The sequence below is a fragment of the Notamacropus eugenii genome, chromosome 2, assembly GCF_028372415.1.
Source record: "Notamacropus eugenii isolate mMacEug1 chromosome 2, mMacEug1.pri_v2, whole genome shotgun sequence".
Taxonomy (NCBI): Eukaryota; Metazoa; Chordata; class Mammalia; order Diprotodontia; family Macropodidae; genus Notamacropus; species Notamacropus eugenii.
Window position 1 is genome coordinate 439,570,050 of NC_092873.1, and position 14,307 is coordinate 439,584,356.

Here is a 14,307-nt window from a genome sequence, read left to right on the forward strand (position 1 = left end):
GTACCGGGCACTGTGCTAAGCATGGCAGAGAAAAAGAAAAAAGGAAAACGGTTCCTGCCTTCAGAGAACTTTACATTCTAATGGGGGAGGCAATGTGTATAAATGGATGTATACAAGATACAGGAAGATTATTTGCCATCAGGAAGTGAGGAAACTGGGGGTTCTGCAAGGTGGAGAGCAGTAGGGAAGGCATTCCAGGCACAGAATTAATCCATAAGCACTTATCAAGTCCCTACTCTAAGTCAAGCCTGGGGCTAGGTGAACAAAGAATGAAACAGTCCCTGCTCTCAAGGAAGGGGACCCCCGATGCCCACCTGCCTTCTCTTCCTAGTTCTGCCCCTGCCTCTGTGGTCAAAAGTAGAAAAGGTGACGACTTCTCACTCAAGTCTGGAAAGGCACCAGGCTTCACTGGATGTCATTGAGGGAGACTGAGGTTTTTCTTTACTGTGACAGCCACACATCTTTCTGAAGGGAATTTTAAAATAGAGGTTGCACTAAGATTTCCTGGTGTGAATAAATGTTCATGGTACACAGAAAGCATGTAGGTGGAAAAAGCACTGACTCTGAGTTAGTGGACCTGGTTTCAGAACCTGATCACTCTGCCAGGATTACAACCTATGTGCCTTTGGGCAAGTCACAACCTTCTTGCACCTCAGTTTGCTCTTTTGTAAAATGGGAGAGTTGGATCAAATGACTTCTAAGTTCCCTTCCATCTCTACATCTATGATTCTTCATGATGTTCATCAGCCTTACAGGAGCCTGCTGCAGAAGCAATTCCTCAGGGGTCTGACTGGCCCTACAAAAAGTTTTACCTGCTATATAAGAGGGGATCAAGCTCCCCCTCTTCCACTAATTCCTCTGTGGATCCAGGAAAAATGTATCTCATAGAAATGGTGTCTGTTTGTATTCCTGGAGAACATGGCATGGCCAGTAACTCTTCCAGAGGATTTTTAGGCTCATAATTCTTTGAGGGCTAGGAGTTTAGGTGGGATGACTAACTCCATAGCAGTTTTCTTTGCTAAAAGAGGCATTGCTTTGTAAGAAATTGTTGTTCAGTAATGGTCCAACTCTTAATGATCTCTGTTGGGATTTTCTTGTCATAGATACTAGAGTGGTTTGCCATTTTCTTCTCCAGCTCATTTTACAAATGAGGAAACTGAGGCAAACAGGGTTAAGTGACTTGCCCAGGATCACACAGCTACTAAGTGTCTGAGGCTAAATTCGAACTCAGGTCTACCTAACTCTAGACCCTGTGCTCTATCCACTTAAACATATAGTTACCTTAAAAGGTAATCAATCAATAACCAAACCAGTGGTGTCAAATTCAAACAGAAATGAGGGTCATTACACGCCATTAAACAATATATAAGGATCCCTGTAGAAGCATATTGACTTTAAAAAAAAAAACACATACTGACATTAGCTATGTTTCACTGTATTTTTACTTTGTTAAATATTTCCCAATTACATTTTAATCTGATTCAGGCAGCACTCCAAAAGCTCTCTGCCAGTGAGGTTGTGTGTGTGTGTGTGTGTGTGTGTGTGTGTGTGTGTGTGTGTGTGTGTGTGTGTGTGTGTGTGTGAGAGAGAGAGAGAGAGAGAGAGAGAGAGAGAGAGAGAGAGAGAGAGAGAGAGAGAGGGAGGAGAGGAGAGAGAGCATTCAGTTCTGTTTGACTAACTCATTTTAAGTATTTTGTGGCATATCATGCTAAGTCCTGGAGATACAAAAATAGAAAAGGCAAAAATAGACCCTATTCTCAAGAAATTTACAGTCAATCAACAAGCATTTATTAAGAATAGAGATAAGGAGGGAAGTTAGCAATTTTTCATAGCTTGCATGATTCCTCTGGGATAATCTGGTTGTGGGAGGAGAGAGGGTAAAGAATGACTTAGAAATATCTCTGACTGTCTCTCTTCCTCTCTCTCCCTCTCTCTCTCCTTCCCTCCCTCCCTCTCCCTCTCCCTCTCCTTCTCCCTCCTCCTCCTCCTCCTCCTCCCTCCCTCCCCTCTTCTCTTACACTAGATCCTGACGGGTGAAGACTGGAACTCTATCATGTACAATGGCATTATGGCATATGGTGGACCCTCTTATCCTGGTGTGCTGGTCTGCATCTATTTCATTATCCTCTTCATCTGTGGCAACTGTATCCTTTCAGAAGGGGGTGGTGTCCTGGTCAGAGGGGATTGCACCTGTCTGCTGTATTCCTCATCAGTTAGGCATCATTCTCCATCCCTCACCCAGCACCACCCTGTCACCCCCCACTCCCATCATCCCCTCTCCCCATCTTCATCACACAGACATATTTAGATTTGAGAGCTCCTGCACGCAAAGTCCTACCTGAGTGTTGGGTAGTTTTTATTGTTATTCAGTCATTTTTCAGTTGAGTCTGACTTTTCATGATCGCATTTGAAGTTTTCTTGGCAGAAATATTCATTGTCCATTTCCTTCTCCAGCTCATTTTACAGATGAGGAAACTGAGGCAAACAGGGTTAAATGACTTGCCCAAGTTCTATCCTCAAGGAATAGCTAAGTGGATTTGAACTCAAGTCTTCCTGACTCCAGGCTTGGTATTCTATCCACTGTACCACCTACCTGCCCTAGTGTCTGGTAGGGGTGAGTATTTATTTAAGGGAGAAAACTTCTCTGCCTTCAGACTGAAAGAAAATTGAGTAAATACACATATGTGAAGATCTATTTTGGGAAGATTTGTGAAACCTAATACAGGTGTTAGGATGACATGTAGGATCCTAAAATATTGGGGCTGAAAGGGATTTGGGGGATGTTTAATCCCAACCCCTTCATTTTACAGAAAAGGAAACTGAGACCTGAAGAGAAGTGACTTGATCAAGTCACACATGTATTATAGCAAAGCTGTCAGTGGAACCTCTTTCATGTGCTTCTGATCCAGCATACTGCCCATTACATAATCAGTAGGAATCCTAAGGAGAATAGTTGGGTGAACGAAGTAGAGAGTAGTTCAGAGAAGAATAGCTAGCCCCCAGTTGGGTGGAGGTTTATCAGCCATACTGGAGTCAGCTCAATTCCCAGGAACCGATTTAAAATTTTTTAATGTGAGCATTTATATTCCAGAAATATGCAAATGTTACAAATCTAATCTGTTTTCTTGTTGATTGTTTAGACTTCAGAAAGTGATGGAGAAAATGTTAATAATTCAGACTAAAGTTAAAAAGTATGACCTGGGTATATTTATTCCATCTGGGAGAGCTGGTTGTTAAACATTTACCAGCATACCCCCATTATACACCACACTCAGGGGTCGTTTTCCCCATAGTCAGAGATTTCACATGGTGGTATGAGTACAAATCCTTTCAAATATCCTTTATGTTCCCAGAGGTATTGTCATGTAATGAAAACAGCAGTGGACTAGAAGTAGGAGACCTGGATTCAAATCCTCCTTTGGACAAATTACTTAGTGACTCTAACCTTCAATCCCTTTATCTATAAAATGGTAATGATATTACTTGTACTATATCTCTTAGAAGATGACTACAATTGAAGATTATTATAATAGTAATATTATTACTGTAAATCCTCAAGTGCCATATTATTGTTGTTATTATTCTGAACAAAGAAGGGATGGCATCTTTAGAGCATCACTGATGCAGACCCCTGGGATGGACAGCTCTATAGGATTAAGGTTCCCCTGAGTATGCTGTTCCAGTGTCACCAGGCACCATGCCCTCTAGTACTAGACGGTCATACCAAAAGATTATTGGATCATAGATCAAGAGTTGGTAGGGTCCTCAGAGGCCACCTGGTGCAAGCCTATCCATTTCACAGACAAGGTCTGAGAGACACAAAGACGGACAAACCTCGAGTCAATGGGAGTAGGCGGTCACCTTCTCCCCTCAGCAGTTTCCTGTCACACTTGCCCCAAGAGGGGTCCTTAGCCACTCTACTTCCCAGATATCCTGCTCAACGTCTTCTTGGCCATCGCTGTGGACAACCTGGCCGAGGCTGAGAGCTTAACTTCGGCCCAGAAAGCCAAGGCTGAGGAGAAGAAACGCAGGAAGATGTCCAAGTCAGTGGCCGTGTTGTCAGCCTGGGGCTCGAGCCTCGGTGTGCTCAGTCATGGGACAGGGCAGCCAACATTTATCAAGCATCTACTATGTACCAGTACTGTGCAAAGTGAGGGGGATACAGAAAAAGGCAAAAAAAGGGTCCCTGTCCTCCAAGGGCTCCAATTCTAATGGGGGACAACACATTCAAATAACTGTATGTAAGATAAATACAGTGAACGTGACGTGGAAGGAAGTGAGGTGGAAGGAAGTGAGGTGGAGGGAAGTGAGGTGGGACAGGTAGAAGGGGAAATTGGCAGCAGCTGGCTGCAGAAGAGGGAATTTAGGCTCAGTCTTAAAGAAAGCCGGGAAGGTGAAAGTGAGGAGGGAGAGCATTCCGGTCATGGGGGACAACCTGCAAAGTCAAAGAACCAGGAGATGGGGAGTCATGTGAAAGGAACAGCAAGCAGTCTGGTGAAGGTGGATTGTAGAGATCACGAAGGGGAGCAACTTGTAAGAAGATTAGAAAGGCAGAGAGGACAAGGTTGTGAAGGCTTTAAAAGCCAGAGAATTTTATAGTCACTCCTGAAGGTAATAGGAACCCCCTGGGTTATTGAGTAAAGTGGGGAAAGGGATGACAGGGTCAGAGCTGCAGTTTAGGAATGGCAGCCAGGTGGAGTAGGGTGATGTGTTAGGGAGTCATTGCAATGGTCCAGTCATGGTTGATGAGGTACTAAGTGCTAATACTAGGTACCAGGTACTAGGTGGGGGCTGTGAGACCACAGAGAAGTATAGAAAGTACATTGTGAAGGTAGAAAGGACTAGACTTGGCAATCTTGAGAATGTGTGGGTGACTCTTTGATGCAGATGCCATTCAACAAGGAAGCTCTTTGGGGCCCATACTTCATTTTCAAACAAGTCTTTTCTCCCAGAGGAAGTCAGAGGACATTAACCAAGGCCATTCTTCTAACCCGACTTCCAATGATATCACGTGATATATCTCTAGTCCCTACATACACTACCCCTGGAAGTTTTGTCCATGGTCTGGCATCATAACCACAGCTCATTCAGCTAGCGGGAGATTGTCCTACTCAGAGGTGTTAATGTCAAGGAAACCACCATCTTCCCAGTCACCCAGCCTCCCAGGCTCCACGTCATCTTTGACTCCTCTCTTGCATTCACTTTGAATACCCAATCTGTTGCTAAGTCTTGGCATTTTCATCTTCACACCACTTCCTATACATCTCCCAAAGCCACCGCCCTACTATAGGCCCTCACAACTGGACTGTTGCAATAACTTTCTAATTATCTCCCAGCCTTACACTGACTTCTACTCCAAGATAGATAGATAGATAGATAGACAGATAGATAGATGTTATGTGCATATGGTTATTTACCCATGGTCTTCCCCATTACAATGTGAGCTCCAATGTTTTTGTCTTTCTTTGTATCCCTGGGGCTAGGGTTGGTACATAGTACAAATGCTTATTTACTGAATCACCTTACTGAGATTTCTAATTCAGGGGTCTCCCAGACAAGTCTGAGGAAGAGAAGTTGATTCTGGCCAAGAAATTAGAACAGAAAGCCAAGGGAGAAGGCATCCCCACCACAGCCAAGGTAAGGGTTTCATTCAGGGGCATTTTCAGATCTCTGGGGAATGATGGAACATCAAAAGGTCGACTAAGTCATTCCTCTGCCTTTGGGCAGGATTCTAGCTAAGCTCAGATGACTTTACCATACCAGTCCAAGCAAATATATGTTTTATGATTTCCTCTTTAGGAAAGGAGGGTTGACTGTTTCCCCCAGGAGAGTTTCCCCATCTGTGAAGCCAGGCATAATTCTGCTGTGCCTTTGCTTCAGCTTACACTGAATCCTATTGGGCTAAGGGGTCTGGAACTCTTTCCATATGTCCACCACCCACCCTAGGTTGCCTCTTTTTCTTTCTTTTTTGCAGCTAAAAGTGGATGAGTTTGAATCCAATGTCAATGAAGTGAAGGATCCATATCCTTCAGCTGATTTTCCAGGTGAGGACTGGCATTGGAAATGGGAGGGGCTCAGTTGGAGAATGGGAAGACTGGGCTAGAAGTACCTGGATCTGTTGAAAGAGAGACATAGAATATTTAAATATCCCATGGGACCTTAACTACAAAGGCCAAGGCTCCCTTATATTAGGAAATACTTATGTCAAAATTCCCCAGAATTTTTAAGAGACAGCCCCCAAATGGGAGCCCTGAGAGAAAGGAGGTCTCCCTTCTGTGGCCAGAATGCTTCTTTATGCCTGAGAAGTCATTTTGCCAGCCTGTGTCCCCTACTAGTTTCACAGAGTTATTTTTATTTTCAATTAAATTCAATAAGTATATGTTAAGTGCCAAGACAAGGCATATATACCTTGTGCCCTAGATAAGGCCATTAAAATTTGTCATTCATTTGTTACTGCCTTTTGACCTAATTGATCAATTCAGTTCAAATAGCTATGAAGCACTCACTCTATGTCAGGCCTGACACAGTTCCATGCATCCTCCCTCTTTATCCTTGCTCCACTTTCAGGCCCCAGTCCTGAGGCATCATCAGAGCCTGGGCCCTATCTTCTCCTTTTGACAGTTCAGTACCATTCTTCCCTCTTGGGGTGACAGCAGGTCAGGGAGGTTACCTAGAGTGGCAAAGTTACTGACACTTTATGCCCTAGTCAAATCTTTATGGTTCACTCTGGGCAAGCTGCCACAGTCGTACTGGCCAAAGGGACCAGCTTCTGGGAGGGACCTAAGGTGAAAGATGATATATCTGAGTTTGACCTCTGAAAGCCTGACAGAGTGGGGTCATTGGGTTGGAAGTCAGAAAGCTTGGCTTGCCTCTGTGACCTTGGGGAAGCTATTTTTCCCATATTCTTCCTCAATCAAATAAAGTGATTCATAAGATCATTTATCTAGAGATCTCATCTAATTCAGCTCAATTCAATCCAACCAACATTTATCACGTCGGCTACCAACAAGGAACTGTGAGAGGCACAGGACACGTGAAGACAGGAGCAAAACAATACCTACCCTTAAGGAACAGATGTTCTTCTGAGTCTGATCTTCTATTATTTCATGGTCCTGCGACCCTGGCAGAGCTGATGGGACCAGGGAGAATAAACAGAATTCTTGGGGATGGGATGATGACTTCAGGTGCTTCCTGCCCCCCTAACCTGCTCACCCCCCACAGGAGACGATGAGGAAGAGGAGCCAGAGATCCCACTGAGCCCTCGCCCTCGCCCCTTGGCAGAGCTACAGCTGAAGGAAAAAGCAGTGCCTATGCCCGAAGCCAGCTCATTCTTCATCTTCAGCCCTACCAACAAGTAGGTGGTACCTATTAGGATTTTTCCTGGTGGAGGGGGGAAGGCCTAGATCTGTGTTTTTGTCAGTCTGGGAAACTTCCAGTGTGGAAACTCCTTCTGTTAAAGGTGATGGGTATACAGTACAGGTGAGGAGTGTTGTATTTGGAATCAGAGGATGCAGATTCAAATTCAGCCTGCCTTTGTAACCTTAAATGAGCCACTTGTTTTTTCAGTGCCCAAGTTCCTCATTTGAAAATTAAGGGTGTTGGGCTAGAAGGTCCCTTCCAACCTGAAATCCTATGATTTTGCAATTTGTGATGGATCATTCTGGGCACACTAAGAGGCTAAGTGTGCCTCACATTCACCAGGGCACCTCCCTCCCTTTCCTTTTGCCAGGATCAGGGTACTGTGTCACCGAATTGTCAACGCCACCTGGTTCACCAACTTCATCCTGCTCTTCATTCTACTTAGCAGTATCTCCCTGGCAGCAGAGGATCCCATCGAGGCAGAATCCTTCAGGAACAAGGTAACTCCTCTCCCCACCCCCAGATCAGAGGGGCCTCTTCTTTGCCCAGTTGTCCCTGGGTTCTCAGCAAATTCCCTTCCCAGGAACACAGAAACACAGAGCTAGGAAATACCTCAGAGGTTATTGGAATCCCTTTGATCACATTCCTGACGTGTTCATGAAGTTTCCACTCAAAGACTTCTGGTAATGGAAGACTCACTACTTCCCAAAAAAAATCCCATTTCACTTTTGAACAGCTCATCTTAGGAAGTATTTCCTTATACCGAAGACTAATTCTGCTGGCCGCACTTCTCCCAATGCTTATAGTTCATAGCAAGAGGTCATATAGTTGTGGTATAAAGAGCATTGCACTTAGAACCAAAAGTCTTTTGATCTTGATAAGAAGTATTTATTAAGGTCCTACTATGTGCCAGGCATTATATTCCTATATAAACCCTACGTAGTTCATAATAAGAGATAGTGTGGTTATAGTGGAAAGAGAATTGGACTTAGAACCAAAAGTCTTTTGTCTAAAGTAAGAAATACTTGCTATGGGCCAGGTATTCTATTCCTCTATGAACATTATGTATTTAATAACAAGAGTTAGTGTTATTAGGGGATTGAGTATTGGACTTAGAACCAGAAGTCCTTTATCTTAGGTAAGAAATACATACTATGTGCCAGGCACTCTATCCCTCTATGAACCCTAGGTATTTCATAACAAAAGGTAGTGTGGTTGTAGTAGAAAGAGAATTGGACTTAAAATCAGAAATCCCTTAAAGTTGAGTAAGAAGTATTTATTAAGCACCTACTGTGTGCACAAGCTCTACTCTTGATGAGTTCCCATTCTAATGGGGGAAGTAAGTATGAATATCCTTGAATATAACAGTGTGAATCTAAAGTTAGTGACTAGGAATCTATACAAAATAGTCTTGGAGGGAGGGCACTAGATTGGGAGCAAGGGTCAGGGAAAGCTTCAGACAGAAGATGGTGCTGGAACTGTGTTTTAAAGAAAGAGAGGGGCTCTGGGAGGGAGAGGTAATGAGAGACTATTCTCCATGTCTCCATGTCTGGACATGGAGACAATATACTCCAGACATGGAGACAAGAAATGAAAATCACTTAACTCTAAGGTCCGGTCTCCATGAGTCTCAGTTTCTTCAGCTGTAAAATGGACATGACAAAACAGTATCCAGGAAGAGATGAGAATCAAAATAGATGATATGTGTGGAAGTACTTTGTAAGCCGAAAAGTTTGTTGTTGTGCAGTTGTTTTCAGTTGTGTCCAGTTCTTCATGACTCCCCTTGGGGTTTTCTTGGCAAAGATACTGGAGGAGTTTGCCATTTCCTTCTCCAGCTTATTTGACAGATGAGGAAACTGAGGCTAACAAGGTTAAGTGACTTGCCCAGAGTCACACAGCTAGTAAGCATCTAAGGATGGATTTGAACTCAAGAAGATGAGTCTTCCTGACTCCAGGCCCAGCACTGTATCCACTATAGCTCCTAGCTGAAAAGTACTACACAAAAATGTCAGGGATTATTACCATATTATTTAGCATCTGCCGATAGAGCTACCTCTTATTTCCCTTCCTCCTCATCCTCGTAAAACTCAGATGTGACCATTTCTAGGCAGCTGGTAATAGCAGAATATTCAAATCCCTATCCCACAGGCATTCATGGTATTCTGAGGATAACTCTCCCTTTGGCCACATTCTCTAGTCTAGTAGCTGAATCAAGACCATCCAATAGCCAACACTTCATCACTTTCTCTCAGATCTTTTGAGGCATAATGGCTGTGATCCTACTCTTCTTCCTGGTTTCCATTCATGAGTTCTATGGACTCTAAGGAATAGTCCTGGATCACATAACCATAACTGTGTTTATCCCCTGTTCTCTCCCCATTCTCATTCCCAGGATCATGGGATTAGAGATCAAAAACTGGAAAGGACCTTAGAGGCATCTAAGATCCTTATTCTCCCATTTTATAGATGTGGAAACTGAGTCCAGAAAGGTTAAGACTTGCCCAAGGTCAAGCAAATAGCAAATGACTGGGGTGGGATTTGAATCCAGGCCCTCTTACTTTTAAATATACTGTTCTTTCCACGGTAACATGCTGCAAACAATTCTTGATTTCCCACCTATCCTAGGAAGCCTTTCCAGACTAATTATAATAGAGGTAAAGATTTCTGCCAGGCTCTACTCCTCCCAAAAAGGAAACCCCAGACATATCTCTTCCCTTGTCCCCTCACACGCAACCTCTCAAGAGTGCTGGCCTTTGCATGTCAACTATTTCAATTGGATCATAGAATGTCAAAACTAGAAGGAACTTTGGAGCTCATGGAGTCCAACCCCCTCATTTTACAGAGGAAGAAACTGAGGCTCAGAGGGGAAGTAACTTTTCCAGTGAATTAGTGGCAAAGACTAAATTAGAATCTAGGTCTTCTGATTCCCAGATAAATGCTCTTTCCAGGGGATAGTCTATCCTATCACCTTAGATTTTAACTTCTACAAAATGGTACTAATCCCATCTATTCATGCATATATTTGACATTCTAGGACTCAATTTTCTGTATTTCTGCTACATGTTCATCCATGTCAATATCAGGTTTTCGACTTTTAACTCATGGCTCTTAAACGTTTTTGTGTCCTGGACCTCTTGGGCAGTCTGGTGAAACCTATAGAGCCCTTCTCAGAATAGCGTTTTTAAATAAATAAAATATGCAGGAGTACAAAGGAAACCAATTATCTTGAAATACAATTATCAAAGTAGTTTGGTTTTGTTGTTGTTTTTTAAGTTCATGGACCTCACGTTAAAAACTCCTGAATATCTATTCAGGTTTGTCTGTATGACAGCCTCGGTACCATGCCCAACACAGAGTCCAGTACAAATGGGTTCTTAATCTATTTTGCTTTTTGGTGAGGGTTACAATATCACTGTCACCTCACTGACTCTCACTGATTTCTTTTCCTCCTCCTATGCCACTCCATCCCTATCTCAGATCCTTGGCTATTTTGACATCGCCTTCACTTCTGTCTTCACTGTTGAAATTGTGCTCAAGGTAAGTGGTCTAGAAGACTCTTGAAGGTCCCCACCTATCCACCTGGCCTTTTAAGCCAAGTCACTTAGCTGCCTCTCTCAGGTTCCCCTTTGCACTTTTAGAACAGCTACTATGGGGAAAAAATGAAAAATTGACTCTATGTTTCTCACCATAAGAGCATAGATTTAGAGTTTAGAGGGATCTTAGATGGCCATTAAACCCAACCTTTTCCCATTTTTACAAATCAAGAAACTGAGGCACAGAGTAATTAAGTGACTTTGTCCAGAGTCATACAGCTAGTGAGTCAGTCTTTGAACTCAGGTCTCAAGGACAAGATCAAATCAGCCCTAGAGGCAACATATTTTTCCTAAGGGACCTTTCTATAAAAAGCCCACAGGAGAGGGATTTCTTATTCAACAGGCCAGCCAGTCAACAAGAGGCAGGCTGTGAAAGAGTGACCCTGGGCCTTTTACCTGGGTCAGCCTCTCCAGGGATACTTGTACACTGACCTTTGTGCTTTCAATTTTCTCTACTTTCTACATCTTCCTTGGTCCCTGGCCTGTTGAACTTCCCTGACCCCTGAACTGTCTTAGCTCCCTAGGCTCATATGTCTATTAAATCCATCCCCTAATTATCTTTTTCCTTGCTTTTGCTGCTATCACCATAAGTGGATGCCCTGGATCTACTCTCTCTTTCCCTTGCTTACCATATACTCCAAACCCAAGAATGAATGTTTTCCAGGGTTTATATAAGAAAGAAATAGAAATACATCAACTCACAAATTATACAGCAGGATAAGGTAACTGGAAGGACAGTTAAAAGAAAATGACCCAATTACTGCCTAGGAAGCACTTACATTTTCTTCCTTGTTTACAGTTTTCCAGGTCTAATTTGGCCCATCTTATTTCTCTCTTGTCCTAGAGCATCATCTCCCTTGCATATCCTCAAACAAAAATGGCCTTCCTCTGAACTTGGATTGGTCCACTAGGGTCTTATAGTGTCATTGGTCCATTCTATAATCCCAGGCCCACACTTAGCTAATCAGGAAATTTCAAAAACAGAAAAGAGGATGGAAGTAACCATGACATATGAATAAAGTTTATCCTGTCACCTCAGAAACAGAAAACAACAACCCTCCAAAAGTATACAAAGAGAGGGTCACTTGTCACACGAGCACAGCAAAGTAGTACTAAAGTGCTACCCTCCCCCCACTTACCCTCCCTCTGTTATTATATAGGAAGCTGCTTGAGGGCAGGAATTACATCTGGTTTATATCCACAACTGTACTTAACCAAGGACATTGTATATAATGAGCACTTAGTGAATTTCTACTGAATAAGAAATGATTGAATGAAGATAGGATCTACATCTCTGTTCTCATGACCCAGGAGACAGGTATAGGGTGTGTTACAGACCCCTTGTTGCAAAAGACAATACCTCTGTAAATTGCTGTTCAGTTTTAGCATACTGGGTAATCTTCATCTGTACTCTCTCAAGCATATTTCTAACATATAAAAGACTGATGATCACTGGAGTAGCTCCAGGAGGCTATGCTAGGCTCTTGATCTTTGTTAGCTACAACTGGGAAAACTTCTCCTTCAGAGCATCCCATGTTGTTAGCTCCAAGCTTCCAAAAGTCTACATCTCTATCAGACTCTTTTCTGAGTCATCGTTCATTCAGCAAACATTTATATACAAGGTACTGTGAAAGACACAAAGATAAACAAGGCAGTAGCTACCTTCAGGGAATGTGGATTCTAATAGGAAATTTTTTTAAATGTCTGAAATAATGTAAGTATCAGCAGAGGCACTCAAAGTGCTTTGGGCATTCAGAAGAGGGAGTGATCTCTTCTACTCAAAAGGAGCAAGGAAAGTTTAAAACCTTGAAAAATGAGTTGGATCTCAAAAGGAAGAGATGAAGTATAAGGAGAAAGCATGTCAGGAGAGACATAATCAGAATTTCAAAGGTGGGAAAACATAGGGTCATGATCAGGCAACAGTGAATCATCTAGCTTGACTGGAGTATGGAGTACACCCACAGGGATGTAATGGGAGCAAAGTCTGCAAAGGTAAGTTGGGGACAATCAAGAAGGGTATGAAGGCTTTTAATAGTCTGAATTTAAAAAAATTTTTTTTCAAATTTCAAGAGCAGAGGGACATGGTCGAACTGTTAAGAGGAAGCTCCCCTCAGATTCTTAGAAGATGACAGAATTTGTCATCATTCTACCCCTATACTCTAAAGAAAAGATGAAGTAAGAGTTTCCCTTTGGAGTCAGAAAGAATGCCAGCTTTCCTCTATATTTTCATTCCTTTGTTTATCAAATATTCGTTAACATTTCTTAAGCGTTTTGGTGCCAAGGTGTCAAAAAGGCCGCCTACTCATCTGGTAACCCTCCCAAGTGAGGCCCAAAGCAGATTAAAATGTCAGTGGGAAATATTGAACAAAATCAATAAAAACAAAATAGAGCGTAGGCTTAATATGTGGTTTTCTGTGTCAATATGAGACCATTTACATGTTATTTAGTTTCTATTTGAGTTTGATACCACTGATGTGGTAGATAGAAATCTGACCTTGAAATCAGGAAACCCTTGGTTGAAGTACCATCTCCGATACCTCCTGGTTGTTTGACCCTGGACAAGGAGCTTACCTTCTCAGTGCTTTCTTAGGCTATAAATTGCAGACAGGTACAAACCTTCATTGCCAAAGGAAGTCTTCTCATTTAGAGTTCCAGGTCCCAGTGAAATCACAAGCATAATCCAAAAAAAAGCAAAGTTAAAAATCCCTTTCTAAATACAGAGCACTGTACTAGATTGCAAATAAACAAATATTTGGAATAAATCATTTACATAGTTTCACGACTCCAGTCTATCAAGTAAACAGTGAAAAAGAGGAAAATGAACAACGACCAATGCAGGAGAGGTGTGCTAAAAAATATCTAGCAACCAGCTTTCTGAGGGGGAAAACGTGCTTACAACACACTTTTAAGTTTGATCTGTATCATTAGCACGTTCTCCATCACTTTTTTTAAGTCTAGACAATCAAAAAACAATAAATCAAGCTCTGGTTTTCTGAGGTATGAATATTCACTCTGGAAATTTCATGGCTCGGGATCTCAGAGCCATCACTAGGTAGTTCCGCTCCAGCACAGCCCTGGAATTAAGTCACAGACTCTGGGACTTAGAAGGGACATTGGTGGCTTTCTAGTTCAATCTATACTTAACATCATCCCCTGTACAACAGAAGCAACAAGGAGTCATTCAGCCACTGGTTACAGCCCTTCAGCAAAAAGGGCCTAAGTCGATCCACTCCATGGATGGATTACTCTGATTATTAGGAAGCTTTTTCCTTATATCAGGTCTAATGGCTCCCTGTTGGCTCCCAAGTAAAGTCCAAAATTCTTAGCCTATCATCCAAGGCCCTCTATGATACAA

The 14,307-nt window shown here is 42.6% G+C and overlaps 1 protein-coding gene across 1 annotated transcript in view; it reads left to right on the forward strand.

Annotated features, from left to right (window-relative positions):
* Positions 1-14,307, forward strand: part of CACNA1S (calcium voltage-gated channel subunit alpha1 S) — a 102,322-nt gene that overhangs the window by 53,252 nt on the left and 34,763 nt on the right. The window contains exons 13-19 of the mRNA XM_072648237.1: positions 2,024-2,144; positions 3,929-4,043; positions 5,544-5,637; positions 5,975-6,044; positions 7,222-7,354; positions 7,730-7,859; positions 10,837-10,896. Of these exons, the coding sequence (XP_072504338.1) occupies positions 2,024-2,144; positions 3,929-4,043; positions 5,544-5,637; positions 5,975-6,044; positions 7,222-7,354; positions 7,730-7,859; positions 10,837-10,896 (723 nt within the window). The remainder of the gene's footprint in view (positions 1-2,023; positions 2,145-3,928; positions 4,044-5,543; positions 5,638-5,974; positions 6,045-7,221; positions 7,355-7,729; positions 7,860-10,836; positions 10,897-14,307) is intronic.